Source organism: Balaenoptera musculus, chromosome 2, assembly GCF_009873245.2.
Source record: "Balaenoptera musculus isolate JJ_BM4_2016_0621 chromosome 2, mBalMus1.pri.v3, whole genome shotgun sequence".
NCBI lineage: Eukaryota > Metazoa > Chordata > Mammalia > Artiodactyla > Balaenopteridae > Balaenoptera > Balaenoptera musculus.
This window is the reverse complement of record NC_045786.1, coordinates 164,479,857-164,496,663: the sequence shown is the minus strand read 5'-3', so window position 1 is coordinate 164,496,663 and position 16,807 is coordinate 164,479,857. Positions and strand designations below refer to the sequence as shown.

At 56.7% G+C, this 16,807-nt stretch overlaps 1 protein-coding gene across 4 annotated transcripts; it reads right to left on the bottom strand.

Moving 5' to 3' along the window:
• Nucleotides 1–3,048: 3,048 nt before the first annotated feature.
• Nucleotides 3,049–15,806, bottom strand: CHGA (chromogranin A). Of its 4 annotated transcripts, none has more exons than XM_036845179.1 (8): nt 15,539–15,806; nt 14,687–14,733; nt 12,300–12,393; nt 11,380–11,448; nt 9,063–9,161; nt 7,080–7,526; nt 5,784–6,277; nt 3,049–3,532 (listed from the first exon to the last, which is right to left on the bottom strand). In XM_036845179.1, exons 1-8 carry the CDS (start codon nt 15,582–15,584, stop codon nt 3,449–3,451), a joined length of 1,380 nt encoding a protein of 459 aa, XP_036701074.1. In that variant the 5' UTR covers nt 15,585–15,806; the 3' UTR covers nt 3,049–3,448. The 4 variants fall into 4 exon arrangements, with proteins under 4 accessions (XP_036701074.1, XP_036701076.1, XP_036701075.1 ...); XM_036845181.1 differs by having other exon boundaries at nt 5,844–6,277; XM_036845180.1 differs by having other exon boundaries at nt 7,086–7,526.
• Between the last annotated feature and the right edge of the window lie 1,001 nt (nt 15,807–16,807).

Here is a 16,807-nt window from a genome sequence, read left to right as displayed (position 1 = left end):
TTGCGGTCTCTTCTTCCCCAGGGCTTGGTGCTGCTGCCTCTGGTCACTCAGCACCGTCGAGGGCCCGTGGGAAGGGCCTGCTGTGGTGTACACGTGTGGTGCCTGGAGCCGGCCCTGCTGGCATCCCGGGGGCAGTTGGGACTCTCCTCCCCAAGCTGTTTTGCCAGTTGGTGGGCCTGTTGGGGGCCGTGCCCTGCAGCGTCTGGGTGGTGGTCAGTGGCTGGGACTGCCGAAGGGCTCCAGGAGCAAGTGGTGGGGCCACGTTTTGCCTGAGGCCTTGGGTAGGTTCTGAGGGTCACTTGCAAAGTCTCTGCCCTGGGCAGCCTGGAGCAGAGGCTGCGGGCCGGGCTCTGCTTGTAGGTTATATCATGATGTGGTTCCACAAGCACTAAGCCCCAACTGAGTATAGGAGCTGGATGTCTCCTCCCCACGAGAGCTTGGGGGCGGGAGGGTTGCCCTTGGCAGCATGGGTTTGCAGCGCCGGGTGGGTCGGGCTGGACCAGAGATCCTGCAGCATCACCTGCAGGAGACGGACGCAGCTGGAGTCCCCGGAGAGTTTATATGGGGCATTGTCTGAGTTAATGCCATCAGTGAGGGAGAAAACAAACTTGAGAAAGGATTCCTCTTTACCCAGAGGACTGCCAAGTGCGCTGTATGGAAGGTTGAAGGACCCTGGCAGAAAGCCGTCCTTTAAGCCAACTGGGAAGAGCAGCTGTTGTCTGCCGTGCAGCCCCTCTAGGACCGAGGGACACTGCGGCGCCCTGTCCTTGCTGGAAGACTGGTCCTCAGGTACTTGCACGCCGCTGGCCACAGAGAACTGTTGAATGGCTTCACTGGTGCCCCTGGGGTTTGCATCTGCGCTCCCCTCTCCCCCCTAGAAACTGACCCTTCACCCAGCGGGATCCCCGACACCTCGTCTCCCTTCCCGGGCCATGGCTCAAGGGCCCCTGAGCTCCAGAGACCTTGAGCGGCATGCTGGCTGTCTTGAAGGAGCACGGCCCCTGCACGTGGCTTACCACGAGGTAGAGGAGTGCATCCACCCTTGACGCAGGTTCTGGCCTCCTCGGTGAGCCTGGCCACGCCCTGATGCCGCACACACCGCCCTGCCCGTGCCAGAGCCTGAGTGTGAGATGCTGTGGCCGAGGCCTCCAGACAGGCGGTTCTCCCGTCGGTCCTACCCTCCGCGAGCAAGGCTCTGTGCCTCTGGCCCTTCTCTGCACAGCCTTGCCAGTGTGATCTTGGAATGGCCCTCCACCCACATGCTGTTTACTGGAGAGCCGACTGTTGGCATGGAAGCACCCGGGCCCTTTTCCTTCTGGTTCCGACCACCAGGCCCCACCCACACCACCTGGGGCCTTTTCCAGAAATGGTTGCATTTCCCCTCTACTTCCAGAGTTGCCCATGACCTGGCGACTTGGAGGGACTCTCTTTCCCACAGCCAGACCAACCTCGGCTTCTGGGGCTGGGTGTGGATCCCACTTCTTTGAAGCTTGCTTTCTCTTTTGAAAAGCTTCTCCCACAGTGATTTCACCAAGACGTTGGCAGTTCCAGTTTCGGCGCTGACACCTGTGCTTTGTGACAAATGTTTGTTTCAATCCTGTTCACGAGCCACGTTTGCCAGAACCCCAAGCTGGCTTGTACTTAATTTGTGTGCATACATGTATATAATGTTTATATGAATCTGTATGTACTATATGTAAAATCACGGCTTCTGTAAAAACCAAGAACCCCTGGCTCTTTTGACTTGGTTGCACTTCTGCCCCGTGTGTTTATGGCAACACAGGTGGCCCATCTCTGGGATGGGGTATCTCAGGGACAAGGTGTCCCGTGTTCTTTATTTGCTAAGTGGTCTTGGTGGTGGGTGTCCTGATAGCTGACTAGTGGAATACAGTTAGTGCTGTGTTTGTTATTTCGGTAATTGTTGGGGATGGGGTGTAAACCTGTCCCTTTGAAACGTGAATAAACACCTTATGGCGCCAGCTCTTTGGAGGGTGTCCCTCTGTGCTTCAGGGGATGAGCGGCGGCAGCAGCCCCCTCGCCAGACTCAGGAGAGGCCCAGACTTGCCAAGGCCCCTCAAGCGACTTGTATCGCCATTGTAATGGTTTTCTGTTCCAGGCTGTCTAGACCCTCGAATCCTCACCATGATCTGGTGAGGAGGTCATAAGTATGGCCCCCATTTTATAGGTGAGGCTCCAAGAGCACCAGGAATGCTTGTCCAAGCTCTACAGCTAGGCTGGGGATTCCAGGCCCACATTCTCTGGGCAGTGTGTTTCTTGAAGTCAGGGCTTGTCCGGGCCATGTGTGCCCAGGCCTGCCGGGCCCATAGCAGCTGCACACGGGTGTTTGTTGAATGACTGAATGATCGGCCCTGATATTCAACTGGTCCACACTGGTCCAGCACACCAGCCTGTCTGTTCTGGTTGCATAATCCTACAGCCCCCGTGGTTAAATGTTTTGGGCATCACTCCTGCCTGTGACGTCGATGAGTCATCTCACCCTGTGAGCCTCAGTTTCCTCGTTCTCAAAACTGCGACTAAGACTGCCATGCTATAGTGAACCATTAAGTTCAAGAACTTCAGACGCCCCTGAGTCCTGTGCATGTATCAGGTCAGAGGGGATGACAGACTGATGCCGAGGGGGGCCTGCAGCTCAAAGGCCCAGGTCCGGAAGTCCAAAGCTGGCTGGGGCCTGTGGCCTTGGTGACAGGCACTAAACCGGGGCTGTCAGGGCTTCTACCCAGCAGAGAGAGAACAGAGGCTGTTTCCCAAAGTGGCCCCGCCCCTGCATGGCCCAGTTCATGTGTGGCTGGGAGATAGGGGAAGAGTGTTATTTAATCCCACACGTGCTTTGGGGCAGGTGTCAGCACCATTTTACAGATGAGGAAACTGATGCTTCAAGCAGCGATGTCACTTGCCCACGATCCCCTGGCTGGAAAGTGGCCCAGAGCCACCCCAAGGGAAGTGAACCTCCCCTTGTCCTTTTGCCTGAAATCCAGTCCATCCCACCCCACTTGGAGTCAAGGTGGGGGAAGGTTCAAAGAAACAGGAAAGAGCCCAGAGCAGATTTATTTATCCTTAGATAAATTTTGTACAGAATATGTTAGAGTCAGGAGTTCTCAGCTCTCACCAAAAAGTCAGAAGTTATTGCAGTTGTGCCCAGTGGCTCTAATGGTGGAAGGGAAACTTCGAGAAAGCTGCCCGTGTTCAGAGAGAGGAAAATTGTTTAAAGTCAGGGGTCCGCCCTGCAGGGGGCCACACTGGAGCAGGGGTCAGGAGCAGGAGGAAAGGAGCGTAGGGGCAACAGGGTGGCTTGGGCTTGGGCAGGCTGGGGGCGGCCTCCCTTACCGGAAGCAGCGCCCGGGCCATCTGGCCAAGACCTGCAAAGGGGACAACAGAGCCAGGACCACAGGGTGCCTCGGGGCCCTGGCTGGTGGGGCCAGCCGGCGCCTCAGCCCCGCCGCAGCTCCTGCAGCTCGTGGGCCACCTTCTCCAGCTCCGCCTCAATGGCCGACAGGCTCTCCAGCTCCTGGTCCTGGGAGAGAATGTGAAGAGTCACACGGGGACTGGCCCAGGGAGCCTGTGCCAGCAGCATGGGGCGTGCAGACAGACTGGTTGTGCCCGGGTTAGCTGTGTGGCCTTGGACAGGTGGCTTTGCCTTTCTGAGTCTCAAGGGCCTCATCTGTTCCATGGGGACAGTGGTGCCACCCTGCCGGGCTGCTCTCAGGAGCACTGGGTGCAGAAATGTGCCAGGGGGACTCAGGCCCGCCGCCTCCTGAATGGCTCTGCGCGGGCACGTGGAAAACGAAGCCCCGGGTGCCCTTCAGAGCTCCTTCCACTGCCCCAACCCCAAGGCCTAGACTGTGACGATGGCTTCCTGGGTGAGGCCGTGCCTGGGTTTCCTGTCTGCCACAGGCCTTCCTACCTGAGGGGTCAGCGGTCTGTGGCCCAGGTTTCAGGACGTGAGAGCTGCCTAGGGCTGGGCTTGCATCCTCAGTCCCAGTCACTGGGTCCCCGAGCTCCAGCTGCCAGGGTGGTCCAGGGCAGCAGGGGACCCTCAGGGACTGACACCCACAAGAGCATGCCCTCAGACTCAGAGCAGGAGTCAGGGAAGGCCACGCCCCAGCTTTGACCTGAGAAGGGTGGTCTTCCTGGGGTCCCTGCCTGATGCCAAGCAGAGGGCACCCACCTGGGGCCCCGTCGGAACAGACGGATGATGGTTGCCATGGAAACAGGGACCCCAGAGGCCCCCATCTTGGAGTAGCCCCCGGGCAGGAGTTCTGTGATTCTGGGGCCGTTTCTAAGATCTTTGGGCTGAGTGGACGGGGCCCTGCTCTGTCCTGTCCACAGGACTCAGGGGTCCCCGTTTCTCCGCCCTGCGGTCCAAGGCTCCCTCTGCCTGTGGAGAAGGGAAGCTGGAGGGTGCCCCAGGGCACCTGGCTCTGTCCAGCTTCTGTGGGTGGGGGAGGCAACGATCAAAGGTGCCCAGCCTTGGGGAGGGGTGGGGGACAGGCTGCTGCTTCCCGGAGCCCCGTCCCCTCAGTCCTTGGAGACATAGGCAGGTGACCTCTCTTAGCGCCAGCTCCCAAGAACGAGGCTTCTTCCTCTCAGGCTGCTGGGACCCTGGTCCCAGGCCCAGAGAATGGCTTGGGGACCCAAGGAAGGGACCACATCCTCTTCTGGGTGGGCAGAGAAGAGCACTGGGGCCAGAGCCTTGAACATGTCCCACCCCCCATAAGGCCCCGATTCCCACCTGGGCACTGAGGCCTGGAGACCCCCCAAGGCCTCCTCCAGCCCCAAGGTGGTGTCGCCAGCCTGCCCCAAAGTCCCATCCCATCCCCTCCTATGGGACCATGTCCGGGCACCCCACTGAGCTTCCCAAGTAGCCCTGGGCATGGCCAGGTTTTCAAAGCTCGTGTGCATTCTGATCATGATAATGAGGTGAGCAGAAAGGACTTCTTACCCCCATTTCACAAATGGGGGAACTGATGAGGCTCAGAGAAGGGGAGTGACTGGCCCAAGGTCACCCAGCTAGGAGGCAGGGCCCAGGTCTTCTGGCACATGTCCGTGCCTTCCCCACCCATCACCACCAGGCCCTGAGGTCCAGCTGGCCCTGCCCCTGCTGCCTTTGCCATCGGGGTGGGAGGCAGGGCCTGAACCTGGGAGGAGGGTGTGGTTGGGCTGCACGGGGGCCAGGAGAGGACATGGCTGGACCAACAGTAGGGCCTCCCCAGGATGCCTCAGTGTCTCCTCCTGCCGTGCCCTCCCAGCTCTCAAGGCCAATGCTACCCTGAGCCTGGATCCCCCAGGCAGCAAGTAGCCCTCCCCAGGCCAGTCCCTGCCAGGTCTTTTTAGTTTCCAAGCTCTCTCCATCCAAAGCTCCAAGCTCCACCAGTCACTCCCTTGTCCTGCTCCCAAACCTGCAGAGGTTCCCTATTGCCTTCAGGACAAAGTCCCCGCCCAGCACCTCTGGGAACGGGCTTAACTCACCAGCCCTCCAGCTTCTGCACGCTGACCTGAACGCTTCTGTCTCCTGTCCGCCAGCTTTCCTGGGTGCCCCCCTCCATGAGCTGGGGTTCACTTGCCCCCCTGCCTGACACGCCCTTTCCCCTGTCCCTTCCCGGTTTCCCAAGAGCCCCCTGTCTGAGTGCCCCTCCAGTCCCAGACTCCAAGGGGGACAGTGTCCCCTCAGTGGTGCAGGGGCCACATGTCTGGCTGCAGCTGACCCCCAGCTGGGCCCATGCTCCCGGGGCCTGGCCCAGGGCCGGCTCCCACCCCATACCAACCTCTGGTCTGCGGTTGGCGCTGCCCTCCTCCTCTTTCTTCTCCTCCGGGTAGCCACGCACCTGGAGGGGCAGGCCCGCCTCGACGCTGTCCTCCCGGGAGGGTGGCCTCCAGCCTCGTCGCAGCTGCAGCCCAGGACCCCCGAAGTCGTAGCCCCGGGCCCGGAAGGAGAGCTTCGTGGCACGGTCCGGGTCTCCCTCGTCCTCCTGCCCCTCCAGCCGCTTCTCGGCTGTCAGCTCCGTGGCCAGCTGGTCCATCTTGCTCCATCGCTTGGCGTCCTCCCACTCCGTGGAGAGCCGCTCCTCCTCCTCCTCCTGCTCCGGCGCCCCGCTCTTCCCGCCCCGGAAGAGGCCTTGAGGGGCCCCTGCCACCTCCTCCTCCTCCTCCTCCTCCTCCTGCTGCTGGGGGTGCTCCCGCTCCCCCTTCCCCTTGGGGGACTGAGCCTCCTCAGCCCCCGTCTTCCCGGCTCCATCCACAGCCAGAGCCTCGGGCCAACCTGGAGCAGGTGGTGGACAAGAGCAGGAGAATGAGGGAGGGACCGCCACTTTCCCCAGTCCCTGCCACTCCCCGGGGCCTCTCTGTGGCCACGGTTGGGACCACAGACCCCGTATGCGGGGTCCAGCTCAGCCCCTCACAACGGATTCCATTTGGAGGGAAAAGCCATCTTGACACCATGCTTTACAAGACCCACTAAAGCTCTGAGGGGTGGGTTGGCCAGAGCCTGCCTCTTCCTTCGGCCCTCTCACCCCAGAAGCCCTGACCCGGGGGTCACCCAGCTGGGGAGGGAGGAAAGACCCTGACCAGGGCCTCACGAGGAGCCAGGGGCTTTCCTAAACCCTGGGTGAAGCTAACAGTGTCCCCAGACCAGCCTGTTCCCACCTGTCATGCTGTCCCTCTGTTCCCAAAGCCCACCCACCCAGGCTGCAAAGTCCCTCTCCCCTCAGGGGGGATGGGGCTGGGGAGGGGCTATGTGGGACAGTGGGAGATGCAAGGTTTTGGAATCAGACGAGCCTGGGTTGGAATCTCAGCTTTTACACAAATTAGCTGTGTGACCATGGACAAATCACTTAACCTCTCTGAGCCTTGGTTGGAATCTCAGCTTTTACACAAATTAGCTGTGTGACCATGGACAAATTACTTAACCTCTCTGAGCCTTGGTTTCCCATCAGGCAAATGGAGATAATACCTACCTTTCAGGGCTGTTGTGAAGGTGGAATGAGATTATGGATGAGGCCCCCCCCTCCATCCCATCCCCCTCTCCCTGACACATTTGTTGACGTCTCAGACATCATACATACTCTCACCCCTCTGCATCTCCTTGTAGCCGAGGCTCGGGTGGGGGTTAAATGCTGCGGTGGGGGGGCTTTCTTCCTCCGGGACAGCCTTCTCTCCAGCCTCTGCCTCCTCCTCCTCCTTCTCCTCCTCCTCTTCTCTCTTTGCCTGCTGCCCTTGCTCGGCACTCAGGCCCTTCTCTCTGCCCACTGGACCCTGGGAGGGGCCCTCGCTGTCCTCCTCGGCCTGTGGGCCTGGGTGTTTCTGGCTGGAGAGGCTGGCTAGGGGGTGGGTATTGGAGGAGGCCTCCTCCTCCCCTGGGGCCTGGTTGTCCTCCTCAACCTTGGACCCCTGCCCAAGCTCCGGGGCGGCCTGAGGCCTGGCTCCGTCCGCATCTTCACCATTCCTCTCCACCTCTTTAGAATCTCCTCTTTTTTCCGTAGCATCCTTGGAGGACGCCTCTTCTGTCCCCTCTACAGAAACAACAGAGCAAAGTCAGGCCCTGAGGACCAGGCTGCACGTGGGATCTCCCCAGGGCCCAATTTCATATCTTAGTCACTGTATCTCTTGGCTTCCAGTAAGCCCAGCCCAAGACACCCATGAGAGAATTAGGGTTGCCCTCTCCATGTCTGGGTTTGACCTGAGCACAACTGGATTATGTTTCTTTCTCTGTAATTCTACCTCTTGAAGCAGGATGTGATTTTTTTTTTTTTTCTAAAAAGACCTTGAAAATGACCCCAGAAGATAGAGCCCTGAATTTAAAATTAAGACAGCAGTTGAATTGCTGTGTGATCTTGGGCAAGTTCCTTAACCTCTCTGTGTAAGAGGCACCATTACCGCAACTTCATTCTCCCCTCTGTGCAGGTATTCTGTCTTGAGCATCCTGTGAAAGTGCTCAATTCCTCAATGTTTGTCAGGTTTCATTAAAAGGTATTTTCTTGTAGCTGCTTTGAAGACAGCCTTCTAACTAGTAAAAATCCCTCCCACTGCTAGAATGATCACTGTTGAACAAGACACTACCAAGTACATTCCATCATTTGACTCCAGGACTCCAGGTGGAAGAGCTCCCATGCCCATTTGACAGAAACTCAAACCGATCTTCAGAAAGGTAAGGTGACCTGTCTGTGCTCACAGTCAGCAGAGCTGAGCCTCGAACCCAAGCTTCCAAATGCCAAGTACCGGGTGCTCTTTGCACTGACATGTGGCTGCCACTATTCCCCTCCTACAGCCCATGGCAGACATCCAGAGTCAACCAGACACTCATTTCCATGGAGCCAAAATGTGGGAGTCCCTGCTGTGCCCCAAGCAGCCACTAGGGTGACAGCCCTGGCCAATGCGAGGGCACCTCGGCCACACCAGCAGGCTTCCCCTCTCAGCCCCGACGGAAGACCACCGAGATCCCCGCTCTTAGGAACTGGCCCTATTCACTCACCTTCCACATGCAAAGAGCAGGGCTGCAGGGGCAAGTGTGTGGCTGTTTCTAGGCAGAAAGGTGAGTAACAGAGCATCCCCTTGACCTAAGCCATGATCCGTGACCCCTAAAAGCTCTCTGGTTTCCAGAAAGATGATCCAGGTTCATTTAGTGTTTCAAACCTACCCCTCTGGGATCCTGCTGCCACTAGGCTATGCTAAGGCACCACTAATTCCCGGGAGGGCAGGCGCTAGGGGTGGGGACCCTGCTGCGGTGGCCACCGGGAAGAGTCGAAGCTGCCCATCTGCCAGGCCAGAGACTTCCTGCCCGGGAGTGTCAGTCCCTGCAGTGGGCAGATGGGACCGATCAAGGGCTTTGGAGTGAGACAGACCCAGATTCACATCTCCAATTATGCCTTGGGAAGGTACTTCAACCTCCCTGGGACTCAGTTTCCCCATTTGTAAAGAGAAGGAAATATGAGCTACCTTACAGGGCCTAAAGGAGGGGCTTCTGACTCCCAGGAACCCTCGATCTATCATAACTACTGTTATTTTCATCCTCCCTCCCCTGGTCTCTGGCCAGACTGGTCGGCACTGACCCTTCAGCTCGGCCTGGTCATTCTGCTTCTCAAGAACCTCTGAGAGTTCATCCTCATAACTGCTGTGTTTCTTCTGCTGATGTGCCCTCTCCTTGGCTCCTGTATGAAAAATGGAGAAAAAAGTCCCATTTGGTCTGAGCTCTGCATATTTGTCTATGAGAGGGAAGGCCTCTGTTTCCTCATCTGTAAAGTGGGCACATCGTGTTCTGGGCTTGCCCAGTGAGAGACTGAGGGGGCAGGAGCTGGTGGGGGGTGGTGAGGGCTGGCTGCCCCCTCCCGGCCCCATCACCTCTCCAGACTCCATTTCTCACCTAGGAAATAAGAACAAGCCCTGCCTGCCGGCTCATGGAGCAATAAAGGCGCAGATGGAGCAGATGGTCCCAGGGGCAGAAGCAGAGAGTGGAGGGCCCTCAGGACCTGGCTGGTAGCTAGGGGACCCTGCAGCAAGAGGTAATAGTGACTGCTTGTCCCCTCGTGGGGGCTCTTGATTCAGGCAACCCCTGTTCCCCCTGGACCCCATAAGCCCAGGCTGAGCTCTTGTCTGCATCCAAGCCCAGGGTCAGCACCAGAGACCCTTCTCCCTGCATCAGCCCCAGGCTATGCTGTCTGCTCTGTCTCCACCCATCCCTGGTTCTTGATGGTGGCCCCGGCCAGGCCAACTCTGCAGCTGGTGGTGATTTTTTCCCATGATGAGAAATTCTGGGGTGGCCAGAGCAGGCTGACATGGGGGTTGTGGGCCGGGGGTATGTCCAGATCTGGCCCCCGGCCGACTGGGGTTCACACTTCCTGGTAAATTCCTTGCTCTGTGACCTTGGGTGACTTGGGCAATCCAAGACCTGGTTGCTTATCTATAAAACAGGGTTGCTACCATGGTAAATGCTAGGATAGAGGTGTGCACAAGACATGAGAGTACAGAAGAGGGAGTGGGCGGATGAGTGGATGGATGGATGGATGGATGGACAGACAGACATATAGATCTATCCCATACTCTTAATAGAAAATAATAATGTACCTGTATATTGGACACTGTTTATATTAGATACACACACATATATGTGTGTGTATGTGTGTAAACAGATGTTTCAGGACACATCCCCTATAGTAGTCTCCATTGACATTATATTTAATTATTTAAATGCAGTAAGTCAGTCATTCAATACTTAATTTAAAAATTATCATATTGCCCTCCTAGCAACAATATGCAGTGGATGTTTGTCTTCCAGGAGGACGAGCGAGTGAGAGAAAGAATGGCACGCTAACTTGGGGAGGGTCTCAGGGAGCCCTCCTGCTGTGGTTATTTTCACTTGCCACCTCCCCAAATCGCTCTCCATTCTCACACGTGGCCCAGTCTGCCCCAGAAGCCTCAGAGTGGGGGCCTCCCCTGAGCCCCAGCAGCCTTCATGCCCTCCAGCCTACCCCATCCAAGACACAAGCCCAGCCCTAAAGATGGGCCCTCACTTTCTCTGGAGGGAGACACAAGATTCATGCTTGAGGGCCATTCTCAGGGAGAGGCACAAGGGTGCCTATGGCTCTGCCCCAAATAAAAGCCACTTCCCACAGGGAGTCAGCCTGGGGCAGATGCAGGGCCAGAACCCATTGTTTCCAATTTGCCAGGGAGTCCTCTGTGCCTCACATGAACCCAAGGGGGAGCCTGGGGTTGGGCAGAGCAGCTAACTCTGTGGGATGACATCAGCCTAACCCTCCTTCCCAGCATCCTGTCCAGGCTCTGCTTGAACATCCTCAGTGACAAGGAGCTCACTACCTCACAAAATCACTCCATTCCCAAGAGCATCAGTCGATTTTCTTAACCTCTTGGAGAAAGCCATGTCTCACTCTGAAAGCACACTGCAAGTCTGGTGTGTGTTTTGGGGCAAGCAAGGCCCTGCTTCTCCCATCTCCCCCTTGAGCAGAAGCTCACAAGGGCAAAGGGGCCCCTCCTCTCTCCTGGAGACCAGTTTTCTTTTCCATTAACAGAGAAAAGGGATCCTCTCTGCAACCTAGTCTTGAAAGTGTCCCCTCTAAAATGGCTGAACTCCAGAGACCATGGAGTATTAGAAGAGCTGCATCTGGTCTTGGGATGTCCTTAACTTACTATGTGACCTTGGACAAGTCACTCAACCTCTCTGGGCCTTGATCTCTTTAATTACATTAATTATAGACCGGACCAGGTGGCACAGAGGACCCCACCTTGCCACCCTATAATTGAAAGGCAATAACTGAGTATCAGAAACAAGACCTTGCTCAACCTTCCATCATGATTTTCTGACTCTCAGTTACTGGAATTTACTCAGATTCGCGTGCAGCGGTTGGAAAATACCTTGGAAAGCGAGGTCTTGGAGCTCTTTCAGCAAATTCTGATGTCGCAGGATTGAGAGGATCCGTTCATCTGCAATGAAGAAGAGTCGTTACGGGTGGTTTCCAGAGAACAGCCCAGAAAGAGATTGCCATCAATATTTTCAGCTGAGCACAAGGAATTTATTCTGGAAACTCAAAAGCTGGGTGGTAGCAGCAAGATTGGGTCTTGAGATAACACTTCTGAAATGACCTCCTTTCCAAGGTATCACTCCATTTGCTATTATATCAGAAAGGTCAGCCACAGTCCCTGCACCCAGACCTTCGCCAAGAGATGGCAGCCCATGAGGTGATGCGGGGGTGTCTCTAAACACAACATGTTTTCTCATCTCCACGCCTTTGCCTGTGTTGTCCACGCCACCTGGGGTACTCTTTTTTCATTTTTCTACTTACTGATTTTCAACTTTTATCTTAAAGCCCAACCCCAATGCTAATGTTGGATCTATCCAACATTGACTGCCTGCTTGGAAAGCTCTGTCCTTCTCATGCCCACCCACCCATAGTGTTCTTTTAGTCATCATACATCTATAGGGTATCTACCAGGTGCCAGTGGCTGTTCTCGGCACTGGGGATACAGCACACAAAGTCTTTGTCCACAGGGAGCTCACATTCTGGTGGCTTGCTGTTCCAACCCTGGTTTCATTCAGCCCAGAATTCTGGTTAATTGTGTTCATATCTGTCCCTTCTGCTAGTCTGTAAGCTCTGGGCTCACAGGGGCTGTGAGCCCTTCATCTCTCTATACCACCCAGCACAGGCCTGGCTAAGGCAGGCACTTGGTCAGTGACTACTGAACTAAATCACTGAATTCCATCAAAAACCACACACCCATGTCCTTGCCCCCCAGCCCAGCAGGCAGCAGCCCCTCACCCCAAGCCTGGTTCATACCTCCTCGGAGTGTCTCGAAACACTCCTGGCTGACAGGCATGGGGCTGGGCTTGGAGAGCGTGTCAGAAATGACCTCCACGATGCACTTCATCACCTGGGAAGAGAGTGGGGCAGGTTGGGGCTGGTTTGGGCGTGGGGCTCAGTTCCCTGAAGTTCTAGGGTAAATTTCTACGGAGGACATAAGGACATTCTCTTGTGTCTTTAGGAGTCCAGGGACGCCTAGCTCAGGGGCACAGCTCTGCTTTCTTAGCTACATAGTCACAGCAATAGTAATAATTAAAAACAAAACCAAAAAACCTTACACAGTGCTTACCAAGTGCCAGGCGCTCCAATCACCAGGCCGGCAGGAGCCGCTCTAAGGTGGGGGTGGGTACCCTGTACCCTCTCATCCCAAGGGTTTCTCTGAAGATGGGGAATGCTCCTGGGCATTAGAGGTGTGTCTTACAAAAGTACTTGCAGGTGCCCAAAAGGTCAGCTATCTCCAGGAAGCCTTTCTGGATCACCCAGTGGAGAGCAAAGACCTTTCCTGGCTCTACCCTGTCTGGAAACAAGACTTGGAAAACTGTCTCTAGATATCCATGGTGTTGTCACATGCGGGGAGTGACAGCCTCACAGTCTGGTTCCATAGTCACCCACCAGGTGAATCCCCTGGCTGGATGTGGGCACACATCTATCTGCTACATCTGGGTGTCCATCCCAGGCCGACAGCAGCCATATCTCTGAGAGTCTTATCTAGCGCCCAGCAAGGTGCTACGGATAATCAGGCAGCCAATAAGTGAATGATATCTGAAGATGGTGCCAACTGTAGTGTGATATCCTAGCTGTGTGATCTTGGGCAAGCGACTTGACCTCTGTGAGCCTCAATTTCCTCATTTGTAAAATGGGAGTGAGAAGACCTTCCCAACTCCCCTCCCAGGGTGATGAGGCACAGATGGGAAAATACTCTATAATGCATGAAGTGCCACACACACCCAGGGAGGGATTCACGACTCCCAACCTGCTTCAGCTGCCTAGAGTTGGGCAGAGGAGCAGGAGGTATCAGACACGCAATAGGCAACACTGGTGGGGAGTGAGGGGGTGGAAGGCTGTGTTTACGGGATGCCAAGGCAACCCATCCAAAGATCCAGGATGGCAAACCGGCAAACAGGCTCTGCGGTAGTCATGGCATCCTAGGTTAAAACATGCAGGTCTTCACCAGCTGCTCCGGTGTCTCTGACCCCAGGCTGCTGAATACAAAGTGTCTCCCATAAGGGACCTGGCAGGGAGGAGCTTATAGCCTGCACCCTATATCTCCCTGCAACCAAAAGTCTTGCACTGGGAATATCAGGTAACCACCACTCCATGAGGACAGATTCTGGGAGAGAGGAATTGGGTATGGGTCCCAAGAGTGATGGGGAGGTCATGAAAGGAAGCTCTAGGAATAAAAATGCTTATTTACTGAGGACCAACTATGTGCCAGGTACTTCACATGATTCCAATTCCTTACAACTCCCCTCAAAGGAAATATTATTATAGACAGGAAAAGGGGAAGCTCAGAAAAGTTAAGGAATCTTCCCAACATCACACAGCTACAATGAGTGGTATAGGTTTAAATTTAGGCCTGTCTATAACTAATGAATAGGAAATATAAATGAGCAAACTGAGGTTGAAATCTCTTTGATGTTTTGGGTTTCAACTACAGCCTCTCTGGAATAGAAGAAAACAGCTCCTGAAAAGGCAGGGAGTAGAAATTTCTGACTCCCAAGTGGAGGTATCTGTGAACATCAGAGACTGGAAAAACAGCCCCAACTGAGACATGAATAAATTTCGAGTGTACACCCAACAGAGAGTGTCTTTTGCTGGCCACAGAAGCCCCCACCAGTGTCTTCTAAGGCCCTTTCCTGGGTGACCTCCACCAGCAGCCCCAACTGGCTGGGACCCTGGGTGCAGGAGCCATGATCAAGAGTGTTTTCACTGTGGCCCTTTGGGAGAGCCAGCCAGGGCTTTAGTGACTGGGGGACGGGGCGGGTGTGTTGCTGGCAGGGCTCTGGGGAAGAGCAAAGCGGGAGGCCAGAGCCAGGCAGATGAAGACTGTTCCCGCAGGTCGGTGGACAACCACAGCCTCAGAGAAGTCACCCCCGCCAGCCTGCGGTGGGCCTGTGAGATTCGGAGTGTTCAGGACAGTGGGCCTGGCACCTGGGCCCCGCGGGTAAGACACAGGCCCCATCGGGCTGCACACCCAACTCAGAGGAGGCCGGGGAAGGCCCCACAGGAGGAGAGCAGGGAAATCTAGCAGACTTCGATGTCTTCTTCTGGCGAAGCTGTCCCCAGGCTCAGCAGCTGCAGTGCTGGCTCTTGGCTTTATGCTCCTGCCCCCCATCCCGGGGCATCCCCGCACCCCCTCTTACCTCAGTGTCCCCTTTATTCATAGGGCTGTTCACAGGGAGGGCAATGACTAGGAAGAGAAAGAGAGAGCTGGGGTCACTCCTCTGCTCCGAGGGGAGAACGCGGTCCTTCCAGACTGGTTCCATCAGGGGCGCTCCCTCTTAAGACCACCTCCACCCAAATGAGACGCTGAACTGATTTTATTTCCCTTCCCCAGCTGCTGCCCGCACGGAGGTGGCTCCCAGAGGCTGCGCTGAGAGCCCTAACCCTTCCCCGTGGGAAAGCTCGTGCTCTGGAGGGGGTGTGTGAGCTGAAAGCAAGAGCGGTGAAAACAGGCCAATAGCTGAGTGGCATTGGGGTGGGGGAGGATGAGGGAGAGGCAGAGAGACCCCAGAGGTGACAAAAAAGAGGGTGAGGTGAGCGGAGGAGATGGAAGAGCAGGACTGCGACAGGGGAGGGAGAGGCAGAAGTCAAGGGCAGCCAGACGCGGGGAGAGGGAGGATGCAGGGGGAGGCAGGCCAGTGGGGAGCCCGCAGCCGTCCTCCCACCTACCCCGATGACCTTGGCCAGCCACGACGCAGAGCCGGCGCCGGCCCCGAAGCAGCCCAGACACGGGGTGGGGACGTCAGGGGACCCTGCCCCGCGGGGTCGGGAGTCCGAGTCAAAGAGCCAGGCCTGCGGGATCAGCTCCCGGGCCCCTTTGCGAGGTCGGGTGGGAGGCGAGGCGCTGTCCGTGGCGCTGAAAACTCGCCGCGCCGGAGGGAAGGCATGGAGGAGCGCGCGGCGCTGCGCGGGGCCCGGACCTCAGGGCAGGCAGGGCAAGAGCAGGCAGGGGCGCCCGGGACCCTCTCCCCCAAGGCCCCGCGCTCGCTCACCTTGCCCGGCGCAGAGTAGCAGCGCCAGGACCGCGGCGGAGCGCATGGCGAACCCGGGGCGCCGAGCAGCTGGCGGTCTGGGGCCGGGCGCGGCGCGCACTGGGGCGAGGGGTGGCTGGACTGGTCGCTCCGGGCGGCCCCGGCGACGCAGGCGCGGGGATGGGGGTCGCAAGGTCTCTGTGTGCGTCCGCCAGTCGATCCGCCCACCGCCTTTCCCCACTGGGCTCGGGCACTGCAGCAGCGGCACCCTCGCGCCCCATTTATATACACCCCGGACCCCGGAAATGACGTCATCGGACCCGCCCCTACCCCCTTTTCCCATCCCTCCGGGGGTCTGGCCGCAGTTCGCTCCACCCCCGGCCTCACGGCTGTTGCAGATGGTCACCGCCTCACACAGCTCTTGGGTGAGGCAGCGAGGCGGATATCTGGCTTCCAGGAGGTGGCACGGGGGACTCAGCTGACCGTCCACCCCTCGACGGCTCCACCGATTTGCTGTGTGTCCGTGGGCAAGTCACCTCCAGTCTCTGGACCTCGTGTGCCGCCAAAGTGCGCTGAGGTCCCTGCCAATTCTAGCGCACCACTCCTTGCTCCTGACGGTCCCTCTTGAGGGGGTCTTGCTTCCTCCATCCCACTGGCTGGAGGCATGCTCACCATTCAGGGCTCCCTCAAATATCTAGGAGGCCGTCTAGAGGTCCCCGAGCCCTTGTCTGAATCAGGCCTCTCTCTCTGAACCGAGCTTTGTGCTTTCACGATTTCTAATATGCATTTACTTATTTGAATAACGTTTAGTCTTCATTGCTTTCACGGTCCTGAGCAGGGCACCTGACAGAGTAAATGCCCTTAACTGATAACTGTTGAATGTACTGATTGAAAGTTCAACCCACAGATGAGTGAATCCTGGGCCTTGGCCATTGTTGGACAGCGCCCATGGGGGGTGGGGAGGGAGGAGCAGGGGACAGTTCTTGATATCAAACCGAAATAGAGGTCCTTGTAACTTGTATGCATTAGACCTTGTTCAGCCCCTAGGATCACCTTCTTGTGGCTGATAACCCATTTGTGTGTTTGAGAACAGCTCTCACCTCCTCTTGAGTGTTCTCAAAACCTGGATGGTTTGTGTGTAAGGCTGGTTTCCTGGTTTGTTTCTCTCTGCCCTGAGGCCCTTATGCTCCGGCCACATTACTGCTCTCACCCTTTGCCACCTGACCCCGCTGTCATAGTGAAGCGGGTATCTGGGCAACAGTTTGGCATCAGCTGGCATCGTCCAAGAGC

What these genes read in the sequence shown, in the direction of transcription:
- CHGA (XM_036845179.1), bottom strand. Translation starts at nt 15,584, where the DNA reads ATGCGCTCCGCCGCGGTCCTGGCGCTGCTACTCTGCGCCGGGCAAG. An exon ending in TTTCGAGACACTCCGAGGAG is followed by an intron (nt 11,449 to 12,299) that starts GTATGAACCAGG and finishes TCTTCATTGCAG; the next exon opens with ATGAACGGATCCTCTCAATC. An exon ending in GCGCCAACCGCAGACCAGAG is followed by an intron (nt 3,533 to 5,783) that starts GTTGGTATGGGG and finishes ATTCTCTCCCAG; the next exon opens with GACCAGGAGCTGGAGAGCCT.